Source organism: Archocentrus centrarchus, unplaced genomic scaffold (genome assembly GCF_007364275.1).
Source record: "Archocentrus centrarchus isolate MPI-CPG fArcCen1 unplaced genomic scaffold, fArcCen1 scaffold_30_ctg1, whole genome shotgun sequence".
Taxonomy (NCBI): domain Eukaryota; kingdom Metazoa; phylum Chordata; class Actinopteri; order Cichliformes; family Cichlidae; genus Archocentrus; species Archocentrus centrarchus.
Genome location: NW_022060259.1, coordinates 2,208,203 through 2,235,207, shown reverse-complemented (window position 1 = coordinate 2,235,207; position 27,005 = coordinate 2,208,203). Strand labels below are relative to the sequence as shown.

Here is a 27,005-nt window from a genome sequence, read left to right as displayed (position 1 = left end):
ACAAAAGTACTGGGAGGGATAGGAAAGGTGTACCTGATTCTGAATACACTGCTCAAAAAAATTAAAGGACCACTTTTTAATCAGAGTTCAGTCAGTCAGTCAGTCAGTCAGGTAAACCTCTGGGATATTGATGTGGTCAGGTAAGTATTGGGGGGGTTGGTAATCAGTTTGAGCTGCTTTGGTGTTCATGAAATTACCAACAGGTGCACTAGAGGGGCAACAATGAGACAACGCCCAAAACAAGAATGGTTTCACAGCAGGAGGACACTCACATTTTCCCCTCCTCACCTCTGGAACATCTCTGTGTTGGGAGCGTGCCCTGACGTCAGACATGAATACAAACATGTGGGGGTACCATTCATTTAACATCAAACGATGTGGCTCCTTTCATTCCCAACACATTCCTAGTCCCTATCAGTATCCAGCATGATTTTTTCCCACTGAGAGCTAATGTGTTTTTTGTTTGTTTGTTTATTTGTTTGTTTGAGAGGTGAAACTATGAATTGTTGGAAAATGTTTAAAGTGCTGATAAATTAACTGAAAAATAAGGTCAGCTGTTGATCTGGGTTTTTACACTTGCCTTCTTTGGAGCTGTTTCAGAGGCTGCATCTACTTCTTTCATACAATCAGTGATATGGGTATTGATAACTCATCAGCCTATGAGAATCATTCCTCACACCTCAGTAAAAATACTAATTTTACTGTTTGCTTATTTCTTTCTTTGGTGGTTTGAGTGTCTGATCATATCAAGTGCTATCTTATTATTACTGCTCTGAATCAAGCCCTAAAAAATGCAAATAGGATCCAAGTTATTATCCTGGGACCACAGAGCCCATAAGCCTAAGAATAGGGTTCAATTTAACACAACTTACAGTCAAATGTTCATCAGAAAGTTCTGATTCCATTAACTTGATGTACCGCTAAGCTAAAATGGATTTCTATTGTTTGATTGTTTTGGTCTCTTTTTTGTCTTAGTTCTTCTGGCCAATACCATGATTGTGGCTGACTGAGGAGGTTCACTATATTAATATACTGCATGATCAGAACGTCTAAGAAAAAGATCTGAAAATGCATCACACTTGTCCTTTTCTAAGAAGGTTTGTTTGCTCGCACATTTATCCCACAGCAGTGTGCACACATGCTTGTGCTGTTTGTGCTGCTATGATTATACTCTGCAGTAATGACACTGATGTTTTCAAGTGTTCAGATAATAAAGCAGCTGTTTTTGTTAATGAGAACTGAGTCTGGGGTACTTTTAGTTGTAGCCTGGAGGAAGATGTTCTTGCCAGGACTTTTTAAGTGCCAGCCCCTCTCTGAAATCATGTGTCACAGCCTCCTGTTGGGGTTTATATTTAGCAGCCTACATGCTGCTTAGGTACAGTACAATGCTAAATGGACTGGTTCTTATAAAGCGCTTTTCACGTCTTCATTCAGCCATTCCTACATCTAAGTGCTTTCTAACATTCATGCACATCCACACTCCGATGAACGGACAACTCTGTGTTCACGATCCTGCCCAAGAACACTTTGGCATGCAGGCTGGAGCAGCCAGGGATTGAACCATCAACCTTCCAACTAGTAGATGACCTGCTCTACCTTTGGTATCTACCACCTGAGCCACAGGCACCTGCAGGGGGTGGCTCAGGAGGTCGATCATAAAGAAATGTGTGGAACTATTCTGTCTGTGATGAAACAAAGATTTTCTCCTTCTTTTTTTAATGAAACAGATGTGTCACTTTAACAAGATACAAAAGAGAAAAGCCTTGAAAAGGAAAAAATATCTTGAAATGCAGTACCAGTCTAAAGATTGAACACACTCATCCATTCACATGAATGGGTGAGTGTGTCCAATGTAAAAGCACTGTTGGCAAGATATCTGAGAGGTGTTAGCCTTCAAGGAGGCCCCTGACTGCTCTCATTCTGCAGCATGACAAATAACCCATGATGTTATTTGTCAGCTGTCCCACCTTATGTGGGACTGCACAGCATTGTCAGCACTGTTATCCTTTTTCCCCGTCCCACATATAGAGACATATATAGAGTCTCACATTTTGAAGGGCTCTAGTATAGAAAGGCCAGTATGTCTCACAAGAAGCGTGTAGCTCAGAATGAGATGTGCTCCTAAAAGTTAGGAACATTTCATTTAAACATGCCAATAGGTTTCATTATAATGGTTGAAATGACATCTCAAATGCTTGCTGTGCAGCAATTTGTTCTCATGTGTTTAAATGTGCTATGTAAATAAAATGACATGACTTTAAGCTGCATGATTTGTACACTGCTCAAAAACATTAGCAGGTTTTTGGTTTCAACTCTCTGGTATATACTGGTCAAAATAATTAAAGTAACACTTTGAAAACACATCAGAGCTCAATAGGGGAAAAATCCTGCTGATATCTACACTGATATGGACTGGGGAATGTGTGAATGAAAGGAAGCCACATCATTTGATGGAAATGAAAATTATCAACCTACAGAGACTGAATTCAAAGACACTGAAAATCAAAGTAAAAAAAAAATGATGCAGCAGGCTGGAACATGTTGCTGAAATGTCATTGCAGCAACTCAAAATGGTACTCAGTAGTTTGTATGGCCCCCAAGTCCTTGTTTGCATGCCTAACAACGATGTGGCTCCTAATGAGAGGATCGATGGAGTCTTGGGGAATTTCTTCCCAGGTCTGGACCAGACCATCAGTCCAGACCATCACTCATGAGCTCCTGGATAGTCTGAGGTGCCCAAACTGTCACAGAGGTGTTCTATTTGATTTTAGTCAGGCGAGTGTTCCTTCATCCTCCATAAACTGCCTGCATACTCTCGCCACATGAAGCCGGGCATTGTTGTGCACCAGGAGGAACCCAGGAGTCACTGCACCGGCATAGGGTCTGACAATGGGTCCAAGGGTTTCATCCTGATACCTCATGGCAGTCAGGGCACTGTTGTCTGGCCTGTAGAGGCCTGTGTATCACTCCATGGATAGGCCTCCCCCGTCAGCACCCTCCCTCAAAGCACAGGTCGAGGAGGAGGAGTAGCAGCAATCTTCAATTCCAGCTTATTAATTAATCAAAGACTCAGACAAAGTTTTAATTCTTTTGAAAGCCTGACTCTTAGTCTTGTCCATCCTAATTGGGAAAATCAAAAACCTGTTTTATTTGTTATTATCTATCGTCCACCTGGTCCTTACTCAGAGTTTCTGTCTGATTTCTCAGACTTTTTATCTGATTTAGTGCTCAGTTCAGATAAAATCATTATAGTGGGTGATTTTAACATCCATGTAGATGCTGAAAATGACAGCCTCAAAACTGCATTTAATCTATTATTAGATTCAACTGGCTTCTCTCAAAATGTAAAGGAGCCCACCCACCACTTTAATCATACTCTAGATCTTGTCCTGACATATGGCATAGAAACTGAAGACTTAACAGTATTCCCTGAGAATACTTTGTCTGACCATTTCTTAACATTTATTTTAATGGATTAAACAGGGGAATACATTTTTTTACAGTAGAAGCTCCCAGCTTGGATTCAGGAGACAGACACCCTCTCTAGTTTTAAGACTAGGCTTAAAACTTTCCTTTATGATCAAGCTTATAGTTAGGGCTGGATCAGGTGAGCCTGAAACCTCCCTTAGTTCTGCTGCAATAGGCCTTGGCAGATTTCTTCCTGTTAAAGATAATGACCCTGAAACATTCTGCCAAAAATACAAAAGAGTTCATCAGGGGAAAGAAGTGTTAGACTGGCCTAGTCAGTCTCAGACTTAAACCTTATAGAGCACTGCTAAAGAGAAGACTGAAAGGAGTAACAACCCCCCCCCCCCCCCCCCCCCCCCCCCCCCAAAAAAAAAAAGAAAAAGAAAAAGAAAACAAACAGGTACTGAAAGAGGCTGTGGTGAAAGCCTGGAAAAGCATTACAGAAGATTACAAAAGTTTAGTGATGTCAGTGGGTCACAGGCTTGATGCTGTCATTGCAACTAAATATTAAGTCTTACTCACTTTAATCTATTTTAAGTTTGTCTGTTCCAATACTTCAGACAAAAGATGCTATCTTCTGAACTGTGTATCAGATCCAGATGCAAATATCTGGAAATAAAAGCTGAGATATTGAGATATTAAGTCTTGTTTTGAAGCTTTGCATTTCCACTGTCAAAATTTTGAGCACAAGGAAAAAATATGTGACAAGGAAGGGCAGGTCTGACTGTGAAGCTGCATGCTCACTGGCTAATGGCTTGTGACAACTCGTTAGCCAATGAGCATGTGGTTTCATATCACAACTAATCCCCCATTGTGGAACGTGGCATGACCAAGATTTTTATTCACTATGACCAAAAACAAGTAACTGAGCCTATAAACTCAGCAGCAACGTGTTTGCAGAGGTCAAGACAGAAAGCTGTTTTCTCATTGTCTTCTAAAGGACCTTCTTCAGTCTTTTAGCAACCACAGCCTTCAGATACAAACAGGTTTTTAGGCACTTGTGCATTTGCTTCATTTTTCCAACACAGACACTACATCCATCCATCCATTTTCTTCCGCTTATCTGGGGCCGGGTCCTGAGGGCAGCAGCCTAAGCAGAGAAGCCCAGGCCTCCTTCTCCCCAGTCACCTCCACTAGCTCATCTGGAGGAACCCCAAGGCGTTCCCAGGCCAGCCAAGAGATATAATCTCTCCAGCATGTTCTGGATCTGCCCCGGGCCCCTTCCCGGTAGGACATGCCTGGAACACCTCACCCATAAAGTGCCCAGGAGGCATCCTAATCAGATGTCCACCTCAACTGGTTCCTTTCAATGTGGAGGAGCAGAGGCTCTACTTTGAGCCCCTCCCAAATGGCTGCACTCTTCACCCTATCTCTAAGGGAGAGGCCAGCCACCCTTCGGAGGAAGCTCATTTCATCCACAAAGAGCAGAGATGAGATTCTGAGGCCACCAAGGTGGAAGCCTTCTACCACTTGGCTATGCCCAGAAACTCTGTCCATAAAAATTATGAACCGAATCAGTGACAAAGGGCAACCCTGGCAAAGTCCAACATCCACAGGAAATGAGTCCGACTTATTGCAGGCTATACAGACCAAACTCTCACTGTGGTTGTATAGAGACTGAATGGTCCACAACAATCGCCCAGACACCCCATACTCCCGCAGGACCTTTCGCAAGATACCCTGACGGATGCGGTTGAATGCCTTCTCCAAGTCCACAAAGCACATGTAGACTGGATGAGCAAACTCCCACACACACTCGAATATCCTTGAGAGGATAAAGAGCTGGTCCAGCGTTCCGCGACCAGGACGAGAACCGCATTGTTCCTCATGAATCCGGGGTTTGACTAACGGACGGACCCTCCTTTCCAGCACCCTGGCATAGACCTTTCTGGGGAGGCTGAGGAGCGTGATCCCCCGAAAGTTGGAACACACCCTCTGGTCTCCCTTTTTCAAGATGGGGACCACCACCCTTGTCTGCCAATCTAATGGCACCGCCCCAGATCTCCATGCAATGTTGTAGAGGCATGCCAACCAAGACAGTTATACAACATCCAAAGCCTTCAGGAAGTCAGGGCTAATCTTGTCCACCCCAGGGGCCCTGCCGCCAAGGAGTTGTTTAACCACCTCAGTGACCTCAATCCCAGTGATGGGCGAGTCAGCCCCCTCATCCCCTGACTCTGCTTCCACTACAGAAGGTGTGTCAATGAGATTACAGAGGTCCTTGAAGTATTCCTTCCACCGCCCGACTGTAGTCTCAGTTGAAATCAGCAGCACCCACACTATAAACCATGTGAGTAGAGCACCGCTTTCCCCTCCTGAGTCGCCTGATGGTTTGCCAGAAAGTTAAATACATGCATTGTTTTTTTCTTCTTTCTCTCTCTCTCTCTCTCTCTCTCACACACACACACACACACACACACACACACACACACACACACACACACACACACACACACATCATGTAGATACAGATGAAACAAGGCTGAAATGCAGATGTGATCACGTAAGTGTTGAAACTGAAATTAAATAGAAACTATTATAAAGGTCAGTTTCAGAACTCTCCTGGTCAGCTGACCATTTATGGCAGTGGTTATTGTAAAGTGTTCCCACTGTGGAGCTAAGTCAGCAGTGATTACCAGCTCCATGCGTCTGCGGCTGCTCTCCTGCTCTCTCTGGGTCAGCTCCTCCATCTCCAGCCTCATGTCCTGCAGACGCTGCTGGTAGTATCGGGCATTCTCTCTCTCTCGAGCCTCAGCCTGAGCACTCTGCTCCAGCTCCTCACCCAGACGAACCACACTGTCTCTCAAACGCAGCACCAGCACCTGCACATAAGAAAAGGTGATGCAGGTGTTTGCATGCTAATAAATATTTATGCATTGAAGCTGGAAAGGAATGATCTGATCTTACCTCAAACCTCTTGACCTGCCCTCTCTGAAACTCTAATTTATTTTCCAGGTCACGTACACGTGCCTCCTGTTTACTGACAATGCTGCGCCCCACAGTGGACGACTCCAAGAACTGCACCCTCGACACAGACTGCTGGAGCTGAGTTATGAGTAGGTAGAAATATCAATGAGCCAAAAAATTTGGAGGATCAAATTATGTACAGCTATATCAGAAAGCACGAAAGTGCTCCACCTGAAGCTGGCAGTTACATTAAGACTTGCAACAAGGATGTTAAATGTTCCTTAAATCCATTACAATCTCATCCCAGCTAATTTTAGAAGCACATTTGGTTCATAAACCTCTTAGTGGCACTTTTATTTTCTGGTTGTCAAACCAAAGGTACCTCTTCTTGGAGAGAGTGTTTCTGTTTCTTAGCCTCCTCTAGTTCAGCTTGTAGTTCTCTGATCTGAGAGATATCACTGGAGGACTGAAGAGGGCAAAGACAGAGATTAAGATTCACTTTGGGGCGACCAAGTGATTAATAAGATTTGAAGGACAAGCTGAAAGGCAGCACCTGTGCAATGAGCGCTTTGTGCTTCTTCATAAGTTCATATAGGTCTTCCTGGTCCTCCTCGAGCCTCTTCAACAGGTCCACCTTCTCATGCTGTAGCAGGGCTAACTGTTCATCCACCTGAACTCAGGAAGACAGAAACATAAATGGAAGACTGCTCCATATTCCAGTTTTATAATTCCAAACAGTGTTCTCTGTTCCCAAACTAAGATGACAGACCGGTCGGGTTAGCTTAAAATCCAACCCTGTTTATAGCTTCATGGATTCCAGTGTGGATGATTGGATAATATTACCAAGAGTTTGTGTCTAAAGTTAATGTCTAAGCTATTATCTACATGATGATTAAACATATAGCATGAGTAAATGGACAAGGACATAACCACAGCACTAACCCTAAACAGCTCAGAGATATCAGAAAACATTCAAACATGTTGTGACACTATCACTGTTATTTTCCAGTAGATGCAAACACACACACACAGTGTCACACGCCTCACTTAAGACACCAGGAAAGCCCCTCATCATTAGACACAACAACTGATTTTTCTCAGCCTCTGCTCTCATGTGTCACGTGTCTGCAGATCACCTCCCACCCCATGCGTGGGGGGACAGCTTTGAGGAGCTCCATCAGTGAGAGGCTGCTGAACCCAAAATGCAGCATCCAGACTTTTTACCCAGCACTGCTCCCAGAAACAGAATTAGACCACCATCTATTTTGTAACAATCTGTTATATAATATATTCTGTCCTCCATGTGCATATTGTTCATATAGATTTTTTAACATTCTACTTTCTATTTTTTAATCTTAAACTTTCTATTTTTAGTTTTATTGGATCTTAGTTATTGTTTGTGCTCTGTACTATACCTTTGCTACTGCTATCCAGAATTTCCCCATCATGGGACTAATAAAGGGATTTCTTATCTTATCCAATAGAATAAAACACTCACCACACTTTTCTGCTTGCAGATATTTTCCAGCTCCACCTGAGTGTTCTCCAGCTCCTGGGAGAGAGTCGCCTGAATGCTTTCAGCCTCCAGTCGCCTCGCTTCGCTCTCCTCGAGCTAAATGGAGACATGGAGAGCACATAACTGTATCTCCAGCAGAACCGTAGGTGACACCAGTGTAGGTTTGTGGAGGTGAAAGTGTAAGTAAAAGTGAGCATACCTGGAAGTGCAGGCGCTCTATCTGCTCTTTGCTGCCGTTGGGTAGGCTCTGCCCTGAGCTTTCCATGGTAGCAAGAAGCAGCTGGGCATCGGCCAGAAGGGCGTGAGTTCTCTTTAGATCTCTCCTCAGCTTCTTCTCTATGTCGAAGTCTCTGTGTCCCACCTGTAAGGTGTGACACCTTAGAATAATGCTCTTCTAAATTTATAACTGAAAAAGTGAAAGTAGCTCTTTATGTTTGACCAGTTCCAGGTCCTTGTATTCAGTCACAAAGGACATCAGACCCCCCCACTGGCAACATCAAATCATCCACTAAGAAATGTTCATGATACTTTTGATTAGCATTTGAATTTAGAATTTTAGATCCTTAAGGTCATTTTAATTAAGATTTTAAATATGAGGATTTTGTTCCAGTTCCAAAAAACGGTGACGCTGCGTAAAGTGTACATAAAGACAGAATGCTGTGATAGGTTCAGATCATTTTAATAACTCTGAGAACAAACACACAACTCTTTTGAACTTGCGCAAGGAGGAGAGATCCGTTCCTTGAACTCAGCTCTCAGCTGAGCGGAAGTTATCTGTCCCGGCGAACTGCTTCCTGCGCAGCGCTTTTATTCGGATTTTCACAATAAGATCACGTGGGTTACACCAAACGCAGTTTACAGCATGTAATAAACATTCTTGGCTTTTTCCTTACCATATATGGTCGTAAGCATACTGTGACATGTGCGCATGTAACATGGCGTATACGAGACACGTATCCTATATGTGTTCTCTGCAGGCTGAGAGCAGCCTGCAGGTAACTACAACTTCCTTTGTAAGAAATACCACCACGTGTTTCCATTTCAAACATAAAAACAACAGTATCATATGTACATAAAACAACTTATAGAAAATATACAAACAGAAGATATGATAAGTTATAATAAACAGAAATGAATTTATACCATAACTCCAACAGCTGTAATTTACAAATCTCATAAAATCATATTTTATTCACCATAGAACACAAAAAATGTTTGAAATTAGAAAATTTACAATTTAAAGAAAAATATGAACTCATTTTGAATTTGCAGCGTGTTGGGCAGTTTGGGCAGGGTCAAAAAAAGGCGAGAACTGTCCGGAGGGGAGCACACCCTCCGGTCCCCCGTCTTAAAGATGGGGTCATCACCCCAGTCTACCAATCCAGTGGCAGCAACCCAGATCTCCACACAATGTTGCAGAGGCATGTAAAACCAATACAGCCCTACAACAGCCACGAGCTTCAGGAACTCAGGGCAAATCTCATCCACCTTGGGGGCCCTGCCACCAAGGAGTTGTTTAACCACCTCAGTGACCTCACCCCAGTGATGGGCGAGTCAGCCCCCTCATCCTCAGACTCTGCTTCCACTACAGAAGGCGTGCCAGTAAGACTATGGAGGTCCTTGAAGTGTTCCTTCCATCACCCAACTATAGCCTCATTTGAAGTCAGCAGTGCCCCACCTGCACCATACACCGTTTGAGTACAGCACTGCTTTCCCCTCCTGAGTCACCTGCGGGTTGCCAAATTTGCTTCAAGGCCGTCTGACAGTCTTTTTCCATGGCCTGACTGAACACCTTCCACACCTGAGTTTTTGCTATAGCCACCATCTGAGTCGCGTTCCACTTGGCCTGCTGGCACCCATCAGCTGAGTCCCACAAGCTAACCAAGCCCGATAGGACTCCTTCACCTCCAGTGACCACCATCTGGTTTGGGGATTACCACCACAACAGGCAACCACCAAGCTCTGTTCCCAAGTAAACTGTTCCCTTGATATTTTTCACTCGGGGTCACATGTAGTGTCACATGTTGCTGCCATCAATTCAAAGTAAGTTAATATTTTTCTTAAAATCTTAAAAACATTTGATATGTTTTCTATGTTTTACTGTGAATATGAGATTATGAGCTCTGCAAATCAGCATGGTGGTGTAGTGGTTAGCACTGTTGCCTCACAGCTATAAGGTCTGGGCCCAGGCCTTTCTGTGTGGAGTTTGCATGTTCTCCCTGTGTTTGTGTGGGTTTTTTCCGGGTACTCCGGTTTCCTCCCACAGTCCAAAGACATGCAGTTAGTGAGGTTAGGTTAACTGACGATTCTAAGGTGTGAATGGTTGTCTGTCTCTCTGTGTTGGCCCTGCGACCTGTACGGGGGGGTACCCGGCCTCTCTGCGACCCTGATCAGGGTAAGAGGATGGATGAAAGTCTGCAAATCATTGCATTCTGTTTTTACTTACATTTCACACAGCAGCTCAACTTTTGTGTAATTGGTTTTGTACTTCGAAACTTTCACGACAAATTGTACGAGACTGGAACTATAACGCTATCTAGTTTATTAAAAAATTAGCATGTGGCTGAAACAATAAAATGATTTATGATTATGACTATTATTATTTCAAATAAAGCCAGTGATTCACAGTGTAATATAGTTGCATGACGCCAATAAAATGGTTTCAGTGAGTAAATGTGGGTACAGTAGAAGAAAACAATAAGGAACAATGCAGAAACAAAGTTTTCCTAACGTCAGCGTAAAATACTTTGGAAACTAAAGATTTGAAAAAAATTAAGACTACCAATCTTGTTATCACGGTGTTTTTAAATCTTACCCACATTTTTCTAAAGTACCCACTACCCAACAATATTTGCTCTTAAATGCATGATGAAGAAAAAACAAATAATAAACATATAAATAACATAACAAAATAATGTAATAACTTCATAGACACTATCACATGTAAAGTGTGTGGGTGAAGTTGAAACCCAAATAACTCGATTTATTACAACAAGAATAAGTTTGTAAAATTAAGTTTAAAATAGCCAAACTTGAGCCAGTTTTAGTTCTGTAACCCACAGTGTGTGTTTCATATTTGTTAGTTTCATGTTCAAAATGACTCTTTTTTTAGGCTTTATCACAGAATATTTCAAACAAGTTTCCTTCCTCACTTTGCACCCTCTGAAAGGCTTGAATTGAAGCTGTTTGCCAGCTTAGCAACACACCAAATCTTGGCCACTCATCACAGTGACAGAGTGTAAAATTAGCTACCACCTCTTCCTGCATATGCTTGTTTTGTAGTGCCTGTAATTCAGCAGTGACAAATGCATAGAAAACATTCAGCAACAATGACAGATCTACGATGTTGCCTGGATGATAGCAGACTGCGGCCAATAGTGACCTACCAGCTACCAGACCCTGGGGAAGTTTTCACTTTTACGATTTATATTAAAGTGGCAATAAACAGACTTTGTGCTTTAAACTGTGTAAATATTTCACAGTGTAAAGGCCTCTGGGTATGAACATTTCCTCTGTAAATGAAGGTACTATTGCTTCCCCCAAGTTGAAGCTTTTCTCCTGTAGTTGAAATGTAATTTCTTAATGAGTAACTGTGAAATAAAAGAACTCAGAGTAAGTGAAGGAGGTAAAGGCAGAGAGGGCCACAAAGCAAAAGAAAAGAAAGTGTGAACCTTAGACAGGCATTCACTCAATGAGCTGGTATTATTTCTAGATCAGTAACATCATGCCTGCTGAGAAGCCAAGCGAGTGTTTTAAAACAGTCTTTCTGTTCGGTGGGTTCACAAAGTTTTAGTGGGAAAAAATACTGAACCCCGAGCTGCTCCTGATGCCTTCATCAGAAGGTGAATGTTAGATAGAAACTTAGATGTAGCAATAAGTGCTTGTATGAATGTGTGTAAATGGGTGAATGAAGACATGTATATGCATTTTCTGCTCAGGTAGAGCAGAACAGTGCTATATAAGAACCAGCCCATTTACCAATGAAGAAAAGCCAGTATGGGAGGAATATGGTCTCTTTGGTACAAATAACAAACTGGCTTTTCAGCATGAAACATTAGTGTGACAATACAGTGCAGATGAATGATGGCAGTGTCAGAGGTCTGTTTCATGTGTGAATTCAAAAATGACTCCACTGTAAAACCACATCAGTTTAAGGATCATGCAGATATGACAATGTTGGGCAGCTTCCAGTCAGGCACATAAATCAGACAGCTCCTGCTGGAAAAACCTATCACACATGAAAAACTTAATGAAGATGTCCAGCAGAGATTTTCATGTATCTGCAAAAAAAAAAAAAAAGTATGACTTTATGTTAAATGTGTGTGCGTGCATGTGTGTGTTGTACCTGGTCACACAGAGTCGCGATGAGTCCTTCTAAGTCGTGCTTCTCATGAATCACCATCTGTTTCTCCTCATACTCCTGCTCCAGTTGCATCTCCAACTGCCTCAGCTGCACACACACACACACACACACACACACACACACACACACACACACACACACACACACACACACACACACACCATAAACACGCAGGGAGAATGATGAATGAACAGTCTGAATGAACTTATATTGTACCTGACAGGGAATTTTCCCTGTCACCTGCATAATGACATGCATAAAAACACCATCATCTGCTGAGGATCAATTAAATTGAATTCAGTTTTATTTATAAAACACCAAATCACAACAGTCGCCCCAAAACAAACAGCACAAACTGAGGTCTTCTAACCAGCTTATGCTGAATAAATCAGTGAGTTTAGACTTACTTATTATTCATATGTCAGCTGTTGTGCTCCAGTATTTACCCATTTGAAAACAGTCTGCAATGCTGAGGGTCAACACACCCAGACCCCTGCTTCTGCCTGCCGCCCAGCTCACACTGCACACAAGCCCAGCTTCTGTCCCTGTGGGTGGTGGGCCACAGTTTGATGGAGGCTTGTTATTTTTGGGGGGGTCTGTGCCCAACCGAGCCCCATGAATACAGGGATGGATGTCAGATGCTCCCCTCCCAGGCCTGGCTCCATAGCAGGGTTCCCTGCTTCCAGGTGAGGTTACCCAGCTCCCAATTTTCAGTTTTTTTAGGGTTTTCCGAAAACCTTTGTGGATTCGGAGAAGGCTAACAAACAGGTGCTAAGGGTCACCTGTGGGGTGTTCTGGGTTCTGGGTCTATTGTTATGAGCCACTGGCTATAACCAAAGTGAGAGGTGTGACTGCATCCACAGCACAAAGTCAAACACAGTGGGTGCTGGACTCTGCCAGTTTTGCCCCTTTTCTCCAGTCCTGTTTGTAATATTCATGGTCAGGCTTTCCAGGTGCAGCAGGGGTGAGGAAGGCAACCTTTTCAGGAATACTGAGCATCACTGTTTTTTGCAGATGTTGTGATTTTGTTGGCTTCATCAGAGTGTGACCGGATGCACTGGAGCAGTTTGAAGTCAAGTGTGAAATGTCTGGGATGAGAGTCAGCCCCTCCGAGGCCGTGGTTCTCACCTGGGAAATGGTGAAATGCTCCCTCTGGGCTGGGGGAGAGGGGCTGCATCAGGCACAGGAGTTCAGGTATCTGTTTATGAGTGATGGGAAGGACCAGCGGACTGGTATGGCATCAGCAGTAATGTGGGCATTGTATCATGTCATGGTGAAGAGAGCTGAGCAGAAAGGTGAAACTTTCATTTTAGCACTCTATCAACATTCAAACATCACCTACGGTCATGAAATCTGGGTAATGACCAAAAGCATAAGGTCACAAATACAAGCAGCCAAAATGAGTTTCCTTCATAGGGTGGCTGGGCTCCACCTTAAAGTTATGGGGAGGACATCTGGAGGGATCGTGGAGTAGAGCCACTGCTCTTTCACCTTGAAAGCAGCCAGATGAGGTGTTTTTGGCATCTGGTTAGGATGGCTCCTGGGAACCTCCATTTGTTGGGAGGAGACATTGAGGAGGACCCAGAACCTGCTGGTGAGATCATAGATCTTACCTGTTGCCACCATGACCTGACCCGATAATCAGAAGATGATGGATGGACACGTCTCATTAGGAAGCCAAAATCAAGCAGACAGTTAAATTTCCTTTTCCTGGTCATAAACACAGTACTCTGATGTTTTGATGTTTCTAATGACATTTTTTCTCTTTCCTGAGTTTAAAAAAAAGAAAGGATCACATCCATACAATTATATTTTTAACTTTGTATTAAAAGAATTTATCTTAATAACCCAGAACAAGCTGTACTTTTGTAAGAAAAAACTAGGAGATTTAGAAACCAGTATCATCATTCACATCCTCAAAGTGAAAATCAAATGAATGTATCAGTTTTGACACACTTGAGGAGGTCGAGCCTCCATCAGAGGCACAGGTACAGGGAGACAAATAAGGCGTTATCTCAAAAACAGCAGACACACTGAAAATGATCCCATAAGAGCAAAAAGAAGATGATCTAGAATAAGAGAAATTTAAATCAGATAAGGTTTTTGATTTTTAGAGGCTCATCACTGACACTTTTAATCACACCTCAGACAAATCACTGAGCTCAGAGGACAATGCATCCTTATTAATACCTTAAATACCACACTGACCACGGTTCAACATAGAGTCAAGTCAAATCCTGCAGTTGTTGTGAGTCTGTTGGGACTGTTTGTTTTTAGGCCAGTCTGAAGTGGCCGTTAATGTTGTTTTTCACACTAAATTCATTTTCAGCTCCAGAGTTTGCAGCTCAGTTTTAACCTGCAGGAGAGAAAAAGTGAACCGTATGCAAACTGTGAACACTGTTCAGGCTGCGAGGCTACCAGGCAGTGACCATGTATACAAAACAGCTTCCTTGAGCAACAGATGACCCTGCAATAAAGTGAAACTATGTTAAATAAAGGGCCACTAAATATTAACTAAATAATATTAAGCAATATTATTAATATTAATAATTAATATTAAATAAATACATGGTGTTCTGTCTCTCTGTGTTGGTCCTGCAACAGGCTGGTGACCTGTAAAGGTGTGTACTCTGCCCCCCCCCCACAACCCTGAACAAGATAAGCAAAAGAGGATGGATGTATGGATGGATGGATGGATGGATGGACGGATGGATGGATGGACGGATGGATGGATGGATGGACGGATGGATGGCTGGATGGATGGATATACTTAGTGCATTGTATATGCTGGATATTAAATTTAATTTAAACAGTCTCATGTATGCTTTGACCTGCATGATTTATATATTACAGTAGCACCGACAGCAAAATGATGTTTCACCTACTTTAGACATTTGAATTTGAGCTCAAAGCAAAACAGGAGGATAACAGCCTGGATTTGCACTGACCAGACACTTTAGTAGTTACACCTGTTTAGCACAAATATCTAATCAGCTAATCATATTTAGGCGTGTAGACGAGGTCAGGATGACCTGCTGAAGTTCAAAATGAGCATCAGAATGAGCAGATGTGATGTGGTTGTTGGGGCCGAACAGGCTGGTCTGAGTATTTCAGAAGCTGCTGCTGTGCTGAGATTCTCCCACACAGCCGTCAGCCACCTCTGGGCTTAAGAATGGTCCAAAAAGAGGAACTATCCAGTGAGCAGCAGCTCTCTGGGAGAAAATGTCAGAGGTCAGAGTAGAACTCGAGCCTTGAAGCAGATGAGTTTCATAGTCTACGGAGGCAAACTGCGCGGTGTGTGGACGGGTGGACCCAGAATACAGGACTCGAGGCAGGCAGGCAGACCTAACGGAAAACCAGACCTTCATTTATGGCTGGAAACAGGACACAACTAACAACTAGAACTGCAATCTGAGAGAACAAGAGAAAACCATGCAGCACCAAAGTCCACACAGACACAGTTCTGGGGGTCAGCCCAGCCACAGTAGAGACAGGAGAAACCAAGCACTTCTAGGAGGCCAACGGCCAAGGCGGATCACTCTGGGGTCCAGCCACGTGGAGATGGAATTTATCTGGAGATGGAACTTATCTGGTTGATGATGACAAAGATGACACACAGGAGACCAGCATCAGCAGAGGTGACAGGACACCTCAGGTGGTTGAGCTGGGGGCCGACGATGGCAGCGAGGATGCCTCAGTGACTTGAGTGGGGATCGACGGGTGGCACGGCAGGAGGCAGGAACATCTTCAGTGGCCAGTGACAAAGAAGGAAAAACCCCTCCAGGGGGTCGACAGTGGAGGAGACTGGGGGCCAATGTCGACAGAGGCAATGGGACCATCAGGCTCAGCCCACACAGAGGGAGCGGGACTCTCAGTCTCAGGCTCATCAAGATACCCCGGACCATCAGGATACTCCACAGGGTGTGCAGCCATCTCCCACAGTGACCAGAGCTGCTTTGGACACTCTGGAGACTCAGGACATGTTAGTTGCTCAGAAGCCTCAAGATGTGTGGATGATTCAAGAGACTCTGATGATTCAGATGACTGCCCAGCAGGCTCTGGCTGCTCAGGTGACCGGAGCTACTCAGTAGGGCCCACAGGGTCAAGCTGAGCCCAAGCAAACTGGAACATATGCAGGGTGAGGGAGGGCCCTAACCACCCCCACCCGAGGAGTAAGATGCAAGCGACTTCACTTCCTGAGGGTCCTCAGGAAGAACAACTTGGACTCAAACCTGCTGCTGACCTTCTACCGCTCATCCATTTGGAGCCTGCTGACGTACTGTATCACAGTATGGTACGGCAGCTGCACTGAGGCAGACAGGGGGAGGCTTCAGAGGGTAGTCAAGACAGCACAAAGAATCGTTGGCTGCCCTCTCCCCTCCCTGATGGACATCTACACCTCCCGCTGCATCAGCAGAGCAGGAACATCATCAAGGACAGCTCACACCCTGGCTTTGACCTGTTTGACCTGCTGCCCTCTGGCAGGCGCTACAGGTGCATCAAAGCCAGAACAAACAGACTCAAGAACAGTTTCTTCGCCAGAGCAATCACCACCCTGAACTCACACACTCACCCACTGTAACTGTGCAATATTATATTATTCATACTGAACAATATCTGACATTCCTATATTGTGTAATATCCAGTATTCATTCACTAGTGCAATATTCATTCACCAAGTGCAATATTCATCATCTTCATTATTATATGTATACACATATTTACTTTTCTTACAATGTACAGATGCACCAATGTATGTATATATTTTTATACATTCTATTTTTTGTATATTTTACACATTGTTTATTTCTGTATATCTCTTGATTATATTGATCATACTGTACTAGATTATAATATTTTTATAATATTTTTATTTTAGAGAGTTTGATTTTCTGTTACATGGCACTGAACAGGAGTGGCCCTCCAATCTCATTGTACATCCTGTATAATGACAATAAAGGCATTCTATTCTATTCTATTCTATTCTAAGATTCTCAGGCACAGAGGAAGCCTCAGGTGTAGCAGCAGTGATTGAAGGTACGAGCAGTGGAACACAAGCAGTCTCTGAGGGGGCCAGTTTAAAAGGAAGCTCTTTAGCAGAGCATGAGTCAGACTCAAACTGCACAGTTTGGGGAGCTGAAACCAGAGTATTTACATCTGCCAGCTGAGAAACACAACCTAAACTGTCATCTTTCACTGCAGGCTCAGAACCCCAACAGGAAGCTTTCTTCTCAGTCATACACAATGGAAAAAGAAAATTCAGCAGCCCAGAGATGAAACATGTTATTCACTGATGCAGGAACACAATCAGAATCATTCACTGGTTCTGGATCATGACTATGAGCTACAGCAGTAGGCGACCGCACTGGGTGGCCTAATGAGTCTCTCCATCAGATGTTAGGGTCAGAGTTTTGTGTATGGTGTCCAAAAAATGTCCAATAAAATTGCGTGTAATACCACGGATTAACACATTAACACACATGTAACACATTTCACAATGATGTGTTACCTCCTGAGACCCTGTGTCCACATATACCTTTTCAAAGAGGAAGCTTAGTTTATATACATATCAGGACCATCTAATCACAAATATCTAGGAGAAATTACAAATGCATCGCAAACAGGAGCTCAGGTCTCAGGAGGTTAAATGAATGAAATTAAATGAATCAGTGTTTTCCTGCAGTTCTGCATAATATTCTTTTCTCTGTATTTAGGTTGGTTGGAAAACAGATTATTTATGAACTATTCTATAATTTATTCATTTTTAATCACTTCACTTTGCAAGGCTCCACCAGTAAACAGGGGATGCCACAGTCACACATTAGTGAGGAGGGACAAACTGAGGTATCTGTACAAATCTGTCCTCTCACTGAAATCAGCCTGTTTCCTTCCAATGAGGCCCAGTTCAGTTCATTTCAAATTCATATTACTAACACACAGCAGGCTGTAGTGTATGTGGTGAGGTTTATCCAGCCTCCGTGTGATGTGGTTTTGTGGTTACATAAAAATAATGTGCGTGTGCTTGTGTCCGTGCGTGTTGGTTGCATGTAAGTGCATCTGTTGAACCCACCCGTCTCTGAGAGGACTTGTGGACATCCTCTAACTCCTCTTCTTTATCCTCCAGCTCCTTCTGATGGATCTGCTTCATCCTCTCCATCTCCATCTCAAACCGCATATGGATCTAGAAGCATACGGAGACGGTGAGGTGGGAAGCAGCGGGGACAGCAGTATATTTCAGTCTGTGCGCACTGCCAGCACCTGTTGCTGCTGCTGTATTTTGGCAGTGAGCTTGGTGATTTCCTCTGCTCTCTCACTGGCCTGGCTCTCCAGGAAGCGAAGCTGCTTCTTGAGGTCAGGCAGTGACTCTGAGGCGAGGTCAACGGGCAGGCTGAGGTCACGGATCTGAGCACACAGCTCCTCCTTCTGCTTCTGCAAACGGCCGACCTCGGACTGGCTCTCCTGCACACAGGCACACAAACAGGAGTTGCTGGCGTTGAAACATTTTGTTCTCGTGCTCCATCAGAAATACTTCGTCTGCTGGCAGGTTTCTCAGTTTGAGATATGAGCCAAAGCACGTCATCATGTAGGAGCACAGACACACAAACATACTGCTAAACCAACCAAACTATTTGACAGTGTCTGACAAAACAGTTGTTGTTCCACTTTGTGGGATTAATTTATCTTGTCTTTGCCAGAGGACAGTAAATCTACTAACATCTCTTTCAGACTGGGAGTCAAACACTTTCCTTTGTATGTTTTGTTCTTTACTTTTTTAGCCTTTTTTGTTAATTACATGTTTACAATTAACCTTTGAGACGTGACAGGGGACTTCTTCCTTCAGTGGAGCCCAGCAGCAGGTCCAACCATCTTGCTGTTTCACTCTGTTCTCATGAAGCGTGCCAAGCTCAGTATTTTGGGTCAGATGTAATGTTGACTCCACACAGTTCCTATAACTTTGCTGTCTCAGATTCTTCAGTCTGTTTCGTTCCTTTCATGAATCACCTGTAATTTCCTCAATAAATCTGAGGCTCTTTTCCAGGTTACTCAATGAATGTTGGTCTGACATTTTCCCATAAAGTATACTGCTTTATTATCAGTCTTTGCTTCTCTGATTGCAGACTGTTGGATATGACTGTGTTGACTCATGTGGTTGACACTATAGACTGTATATAGGTGTATGCAGCCAACATGACATCACCTGCTGGTTTCTGAACCCTCATTGTTAGCTAGTTTGGATAGGCTGTGCCTCACACCAAACCACATTAATGTCTTTTTATTTTTCACTGAAAATCCACCAACAGTGCAAACACAGTCCAGAGGTCACTTTTAGTGGAAAATACACACACAGCCAACACAAAAGCCGACCTGTAGGCTGCGGCGCAGTGTGTAGATTTCAGATCCCAGAGCCGTGTTTTCCTGGAAGGCTTTGTCCTTCTGCTCTCGCTCATTCTCAGCTTCCTCCAGAGCCTGAGTCAGCTCATTATCAAACCTGCATGAACACACAAAAACAGCAAGAAGTTGTGTTAGTGAAAATGCTGTGGAAGGGAAGTGATACTAAAGTGGCTGAAAGCAGCATCACTGGGGTTATGCATTTTAATGTAAAGCTGTATAAACAGTATAAAAACAGCTGCTGCTAACATGCAAAAGACTTCAGCATAACAAGCTGTAAAACAAAAAGTGCTGCAGCTTCAGTATTCTTTGACTCAAAATGATCTCATATCATTGATGACAGATTATAGGCCAGTGAGTCATTTACAACCATTTAAATACAGACAAACTGCAGTTGATCACTTTTTGGCACTTCTCGCCTACTCCAACCACAGAAGTCATCAGATGATGATGTGAAAATGGTGATAAGATCTATGAAGAACATAAAATTTATGAGAGATTAATGATACAGAAGATCATTAATCTTGGGGTTTACTGCACACAGAGCAGTAAAATAAGTGCTGCTGTTTATTTCTAATGTGGTGGCTGGATATTACAGTCACTGTCCCACAGCCTGATAAAAGAGACGAGTCGATCCACTTAGATCATCAGCAGATCAAAGTGAAATGAATTTTATTGATTGAATGAGTATTTGGGGGGTGTGCTCTGTGCTCTAGCAGCTGCAACACCAGCAGTGAAAAAGACTTAGCAGCATATTACCCATAGTTACCCCCCCCCCCTCCAAATAGGAGAAACTACAAACAAAAGTCTCCACAGATGAAGCCAGATAAGGCACAAATTTCCAAAATGCTTCACATCATTGGCCTGAAGTGGTTCTGAGTTTGTTCCCAGAGTATGAAGGTGAGCAAACAGTGATATCTGAGCACAGATTTGTCCACAGGTGCTGTGTGTGAATGAGGACTAATGTGAGGTTCATGACATTTTTGCTTTGTGGCTTTGTGCATTATCCTCCTGGAAGCAGCCATTAGAAAATGGTCAAATATGGCCATAAAGGAAGTCACATGATCTGATATATACCGGCTGTGGGGACCCCAAATGCAGGACTCAGGAGACAGGAATCAACTCAAACCCAGCTTTAACGCTGTTACTTGCAAGGATACAAAGTAAATGTGAAAGCAAGGCAAGAACAGGAAAACGGAAAACTGGGAAACACGGATCTGGAAAACCACAACCAAACGGGAGGACGCAACAAAGGAGAGGGAACGACAATAAATACACATCAGGTCAGCAGGGAGGTCAGACACACCAGGGAGCACAGCTGAAACTCACTGGGGGAAAATGGCTACAGGCTAACAACACTGCCTCTGATTGGTTTTAGGAGACATGTAGATCCATTTCAAATTTCTGGATCAAGGCAGATCTACACATCCACACCAAAGTCAAATTATCTCACTTTGCAGTGTGGTTTTGTACTGACAGTCTGTGCCTAATAGCACTGGCACACACAGGGATGCCTGGTGTTCCCTGCCTCCAGCCCAGTGGCAGCTGGGATAGGCTCCAGCATTCCAGTCATTCCAGAAGCTTAATGTTAGCCTGCTTTATCCATTCCAAAACCACTTTTGATGTGTGATTGGGATCATTGTCCTGTTCAGACACTCGACTGTGTCCAAGTTTCAACCACCTTGCTGTTGGTGAGGAATTTGGAGGTAGTCCTCCTCCTTTGTTATTCCACCCACTTGGTGCAATGTACCAGCACCACTGGCAGCAAAACAGCCCTGGAGCATAATGATACCACCGCCGTGACTGACAGGTGGTACAGTTTTCTTTGGTTTGAAAGCCTCACCTTTACTCCTCTAAACTTTGTGGCCAAAAAGCTCAATCTTTGTCTCCTCAGACCATCAAACCTTTCTCCAGAAAGGATTTGGCTTGTCCATGTGAGCAGCCGTGAATTTTACTCAGTTTGAAGGTGCTGATTTTAGAGCAGGGACTTCACCCTCTCAGACCATGGTGATGAATACCTTGATTCATTGTGGACAGTGATGCTGGTGTTTCCAGTTCATGGCAGCCTTGAGCCTTGATGATTCCTGGATTGTTCCTGAACATCCGAACCAAGTTCCTCTCATCTGAGGGTCACAGTCTGGGTCTTTTTCCAGACCTTGGTAAAGTAAAAAAAACCTACTCTACCTCCTGAGCCACAGCCAGCACACAAGTGCACAGAGGTCACCAACCTTCTGCATAGTCAAATCCACTCCTTTATGATGGTGAATCATAATTTTAGATACAATAAAACAAAAAAGCGCGACAGTGTGAGGTGAGCACAAACCGTCTCTGTTTGCGCTCCAGTTCATGCATGCGGCTCTGCAGACTGTCAGTGAGGACCCGAGCATCCTGAAGGTCAGAGGTCAGATGGCGACAGTGACGTTTCAGCTCTGTCACACTCCTCCTGGACTGCTCCAGCTGGGCCTGCAATGTCGCCACCTTCACAAACACATACACAGCGTAACTTCAGACATCTAATCTCCCATCAGCGCTCTGGTAATGTTTCAGCGTCCTGTCTCACCTTGGCATCGAGCTGTTGTCGGGTTTGTCTCTCCGTCTCGAGTTTTTCCTCAGTCTGCTTCAGTCGTCTGCGGACAAATTCCACCTCTGTCTGGCAGCACTCCAGCTGCATGACCAACTCACTCTCTGCGTGATGGGGAGGAATGATGTGACTTTGTCAGGAGGGACTGTCGGGGTTGAAAACTAGAATCCAGTTTTACAAACTTTAGGTCAAACCCTTTGGTTTAGATTTTCTCCTGCCTCTTGCTTTAATCTAGCACTTTTGTCTAACAGTCACACACACACACACACACACTCTGTGCATGGATCGGGGCAGTTCTGGGATCAGTATCTTGCCATGGATATTATACTTTGACACATGGGCAGGAGGAGCCGGTAATCGGTCCACCAACCTTCCAATTAGAATGAATTTGCTCCATCACCTGAGCCACAGCTGCCCCAATCCCCCCTAAAATGCAGGCAAAGATTTCCCACGCATTCACATTCTTTGACACAAGCTCACACTGAGCATCCTGGATAGAGATGATTACAGTGGATTTGAAAATATTTTAGCTTTGGTGCAAAATTTTGTTTATCTCTGTGTCACAAAAGCTGATCAGCTGTATTCTGCTGATGCCACCCACAAACAGATATGGGGTACAAGTAACAGAAAAATCATAGGACTGAGGTTTGAGGTCTCAGGCATCAAAGGTAATAACCCTATACTTACTCTATACTTAGGCTAAAGCCAAACAATTGAATAAAAGTCAAAAAGTGTATTCTGATTGGCTAGGGTTGGAGACAGGGTTATGGTTGGACTCCCACTGGCTCAGGGGTAAATATTTGCTATCACTACGGACCTCCTGGCAAAAATGCAGGGCTACACTAATCTGGTCCGATGGCTGTTGCATGTCCTCGGCATAGACAGGTATGCTCTCTTTACCTGTCACTGCTCCTCTCTGACCCTCAACAGCTTGAGCTTTCTGCTTCTCCTCCTCCAGCTGCTTCTCCAGGGTTTCCATGGTCACCTTACACTGGTCTAGACGAGCCTGTAGTTAAAAGAAGACACAAGTTTGACAATGCAGCCATTTTAGAGACGCTAGATTACAAAACACCACAGTCACTACAGCAGTGAGGTAAGTTACTTTCCTCAGGACTCGTGCTCTGAGTACCAAGTACCTGAGGACGCCGTTTTATTTGTTATTTTTCTACCTGCAGGTCTTTGTTCTCCCTGCTGAGTCGAAGTCTCTCCGCCCTCTCCACGTCCAGAGCCTGCCCCACCGCATCGCCTCGGAAACGTTCATCACTCAGTTCAGATGTCACAGCTGTAACCTGCACACAGATCACAAAATGAGTTGACTGTGTGTGTGCGTGCATGTGTGTGTGCAGCAGCACTAACCTTGGTCTCCAGGCTGTCTGCAGTCTGCCTCAGCTCATTTCTCTCCTTCTCTGATTTCTCCAGGTGTCGTCTCAGAGCTGATATTTCATCCTGACAAAAATGGCAAGCAAAGAAAAGTCAGCTGCACTGAAACATCTTACACAAATGTTTGTTTACTGTTATTTTTAATCCAGTCTTTCACTGAGACCCATGTCCGCCTGCTGGATGCTGGCAGCAGACACAGGCACTGATAAAACTGAAGCCAATAACAAACCTGGGCTTTGTTATTGGCTTTGGCAGGGTCAGGCCACAAGTGGGGAAAATGGACGCCAGCCAATCATTTCCTGTTTCCACCACTAAGCAAAAGGTGAGAGGCTTTGTCGACCTGGTTGGATGGTACAGGAAATTTGTCCCCTGATTTGCAGAAAGAGTAGCTTTGTTAAATGACCTCAGCGAGAACTCAGCTCCTAACAAGGTATGTTGGCCTGCAGGATTCGTCCTGCAGACAGATGCATCAAGTGTAGGTAGTGGATTGGTACCAACCACATCTTCAAGTAAGCAGATGACACAGTGATGGTGGGTCTCATCAGAGACCTACAGAGGCCTGTAGAGAGGAGGTGGAGCATTTGGTTGAGCACCACCAACCTGGTCTTCAGTGTCAACAAAACAAAGGAGATGACTGACTTATGAAGGACCAGACACCATCACACACCACTGTGCATCCACAATACAGCTGTGGAGACAGTCACCAGCATTACAGATCACAAAGGACCTCACCTGGTCACAGAACACAGCAGCGCTGGTGAAAAAGAGTCAAAAACATTTGCATTTCCTGAGAAGAGTGCATCTCCCCTCCCCAGTCTCACCACGTTCTACGGAGGAACCACTGGGAGTGTGCTGACCAACTGCATCTCCATCTGGTCTGCTGGCTGCAAAGTCTCAGACTGGAAGGCTGTCCAGAGAGTAGTGAGTTATGCAGAAAAACAAATCATTGGGACTTCTCTTCCCCCTGACCAGCACATTGCCACAAAATGCTGTGTGACCAGAGTGCAGAGGATCATATTAGATCCACCCCACGGCCTGCACAGGGTGTTCAGCCGCATTTGGTAGAAGGTTTTGCAGCATCCAGTGCAGAACAAGCAGGTTCTGCAACAGCTTCATCCTCCAAGCAATCAGACTCCTGAACTCCCTAATAACCCCCAATCCCCATGTACCACCATCTCATCTGTATGTGCAGTAAACACTGTGCAAAAGACTTTTCTCTGTATTATTGTAGGGTCTTTACCCACAATACAAAGCGCCTTGAGGCGACAGTTTGTTGTGATTTGGCGCTATATAAATAAAATTGAATTGAATTGAAAAGACTACAGTAACTACCTATATTTATAAGGTATTTTATCATTTTATAATGGCTTATGTGTATTGCATATTAATACTGTGCAGTTACAAGAGCTGATGGAATAAAATTTTGTTCATTTGTACACTGCTGTGTATAGCTGAATGACAATAAAAGTCTATCCTATTCTATCAGAAGCTGAGGGAGATCAGTGGTATTCCTCAGCTGGAAGCTGTTGGACAGGGACAGGAGGTATTCAGCTGTAGAAAAAGAGTGTCTGCCACTGAACTGGGCAGTTGAATTGCTCAGATATTATCTGCAGGGACGCCACTTCTGTTTAGAGATTGATCATCGCGACCTGTGTGGTTGAATCATATGAAGGATGCCAACACACGTATTGCTGGGTGTTACCTTTCTATGCAGCCATATAGCTTCACTGTCCACTACAGACCAGGGAAATCTAATGTGGTAGAGGACTGGAATACCAAAGTCTTTGTCCCTGATGAAGGAGGGGAAGTACGAAGATGTGTTTTTTTACTTGTTTAGAGTAATTTGTATTTTTGTTTTAACAGTTAACAGTTGTTTTTCTGGGCAAGTTTGCACTCCAGATTTTATTGGACATTTTAATGATTTGTTTGGTTCTGCCTTCCAGCACTTGAGCAGCTACTCAGTGCATTTAATTCAGTTCAATTTTATTTATAGGGCACCAAATCACAGCAACAGTCATCTCAAGGTGCTTTATATTGTAAAATAAAGACCCTACAATAATACAGAGAAGACAGGTACAGGTGCTGTTCCATGTCCCAGTTGCCTCATGTTTAATAATACACGTTTACCTGTTTTACTCTCTGGCACAGTTGATGATCTTATATTCTCCTTTCTTTTTAGGCCTAAATCCTTTTTTTGCTGATTTTTGGTGGTCTGGGAGTGGACTGTCTCTATGAGGATGGGTTTGGGATGACAGGACAGAAAAGTCATGTAAGACTCCAACTCTGCTTCCCAGTCCAAACATTTTGGGGGGGTTAATAAATTTGGCCAGATTTCTAGAAATGAGAGCTGCTCCATCCAATGTGGGATGGATGCCGTCTCTCCTAACCAGACCAGGTTTTCCCCAGAAACTTTGCCAATCTATGAAGCCCACGTTGTGTTTTGGACACCACTCAGACAGCCAGCGATTCAAGGAGAACATGCGGCTGAACATGTCGCTCCTGGTCTGATTGGGGAGGGGCCCAGAGAAAACTACAGAGTCACAAATTGTTTTTGCAAATTTACACACCGTGTCAATATTAATTTTAGTGACCTCTGATTGATGTAACCGGCTGTCATTACTGCCGACGTGAATTATGATCTTACCAATTTACGATCAGCATTAGCCAGCAGTTTCAAGTTTCCTTAAATGTCGCCTGCTCTGGCCCCTGGAACACAATCAGCTATGGTCGCTGGTGTCTCTAGCTTCACGTTTCTCAAAACAGAGTCGCCAATAACCAGAGTTTGTCTTAGCAAAATCATTTGTTTTCATTTCTTTAATTGAATGGAAATTTTTGGTTAATAGCTGTTTGGGAAGCACCTTGCGCCACCAAGGTGCTTCCCAAACAGCTATTAACCAAAAATCTGCCATATCTTGGGATGGTGTGCAGTAAGTCCTTAAAAAAAATTGAGGAATCTTGAAAGTGGAGGACAAAAGAAGACGTGGCAGGCCTTAAAAAAAGTCTACATCAGTTGAACTGTATCTGAAAGTGATGTCCTTATGAATTAGGAAAAAATCCATGACAGACCTGACACAGGACCCGAGAAATGCACTCTACTGTTCACCAAAGCCTCATCAGAAATTTTTCCTCATCAGGCCATTTTTAAGGAAGGGAAACTGGGAGAAAAGGCTGAGGTCTGCCAAATCACAAGAACTGGACTGAAAATCAGTGGCAACAGGTTTGATTGAGTGATAGATCCAAATCTGGCATTTCTGATTCACATTGTCATCAGTATGTATGGAGCAGGACAGAGGAGAGGTAACAGAGTGTCTACAGCCATCTATAAAACACAGTGGAGGCTCTTTGATGGTTTGGGGCTGCATGTCAGCCAGTGGTGTTGAGGATCTTGTAAAATTATGATG

At 43.8% G+C, this 27,005-nt stretch overlaps 1 protein-coding gene across 2 annotated transcripts in view; it reads right to left on the bottom strand.

Annotated features, from left to right (window-relative positions):
- myo18b (myosin XVIIIB) overlaps positions 1–27,005 on the bottom strand; it is a 69,003-nt gene that overhangs the window by 12,498 nt on the left and 29,500 nt on the right. For both annotated transcript variants that reach the window (XM_030723977.1, XM_030723976.1), the window contains 15 exons: positions 23,581–23,670; positions 23,394–23,513; positions 23,125–23,230; positions 22,204–22,328; positions 21,967–22,121; positions 19,620–19,743; positions 18,513–18,713; positions 18,325–18,435; positions 12,237–12,341; positions 8,091–8,252; positions 7,874–7,987; positions 6,929–7,045; positions 6,758–6,841; positions 6,376–6,513; positions 6,105–6,290 (listed from right to left, as the gene is read on the bottom strand). In XM_030723977.1, coding sequence (XP_030579837.1) covers positions 6,105–6,290; positions 6,376–6,513; positions 6,758–6,841; positions 6,929–7,045; positions 7,874–7,987; positions 8,091–8,252; positions 12,237–12,341; positions 18,325–18,435; positions 18,513–18,713; positions 19,620–19,743; positions 21,967–22,121; positions 22,204–22,328; positions 23,125–23,230; positions 23,394–23,513; positions 23,581–23,670 — 1,938 coding nt within the window. The remainder of the gene's footprint in view (positions 1–6,104; positions 6,291–6,375; positions 6,514–6,757; positions 6,842–6,928; positions 7,046–7,873; positions 7,988–8,090; positions 8,253–12,236; positions 12,342–18,324; positions 18,436–18,512; positions 18,714–19,619; positions 19,744–21,966; positions 22,122–22,203; positions 22,329–23,124; positions 23,231–23,393; positions 23,514–23,580; positions 23,671–27,005) is intronic.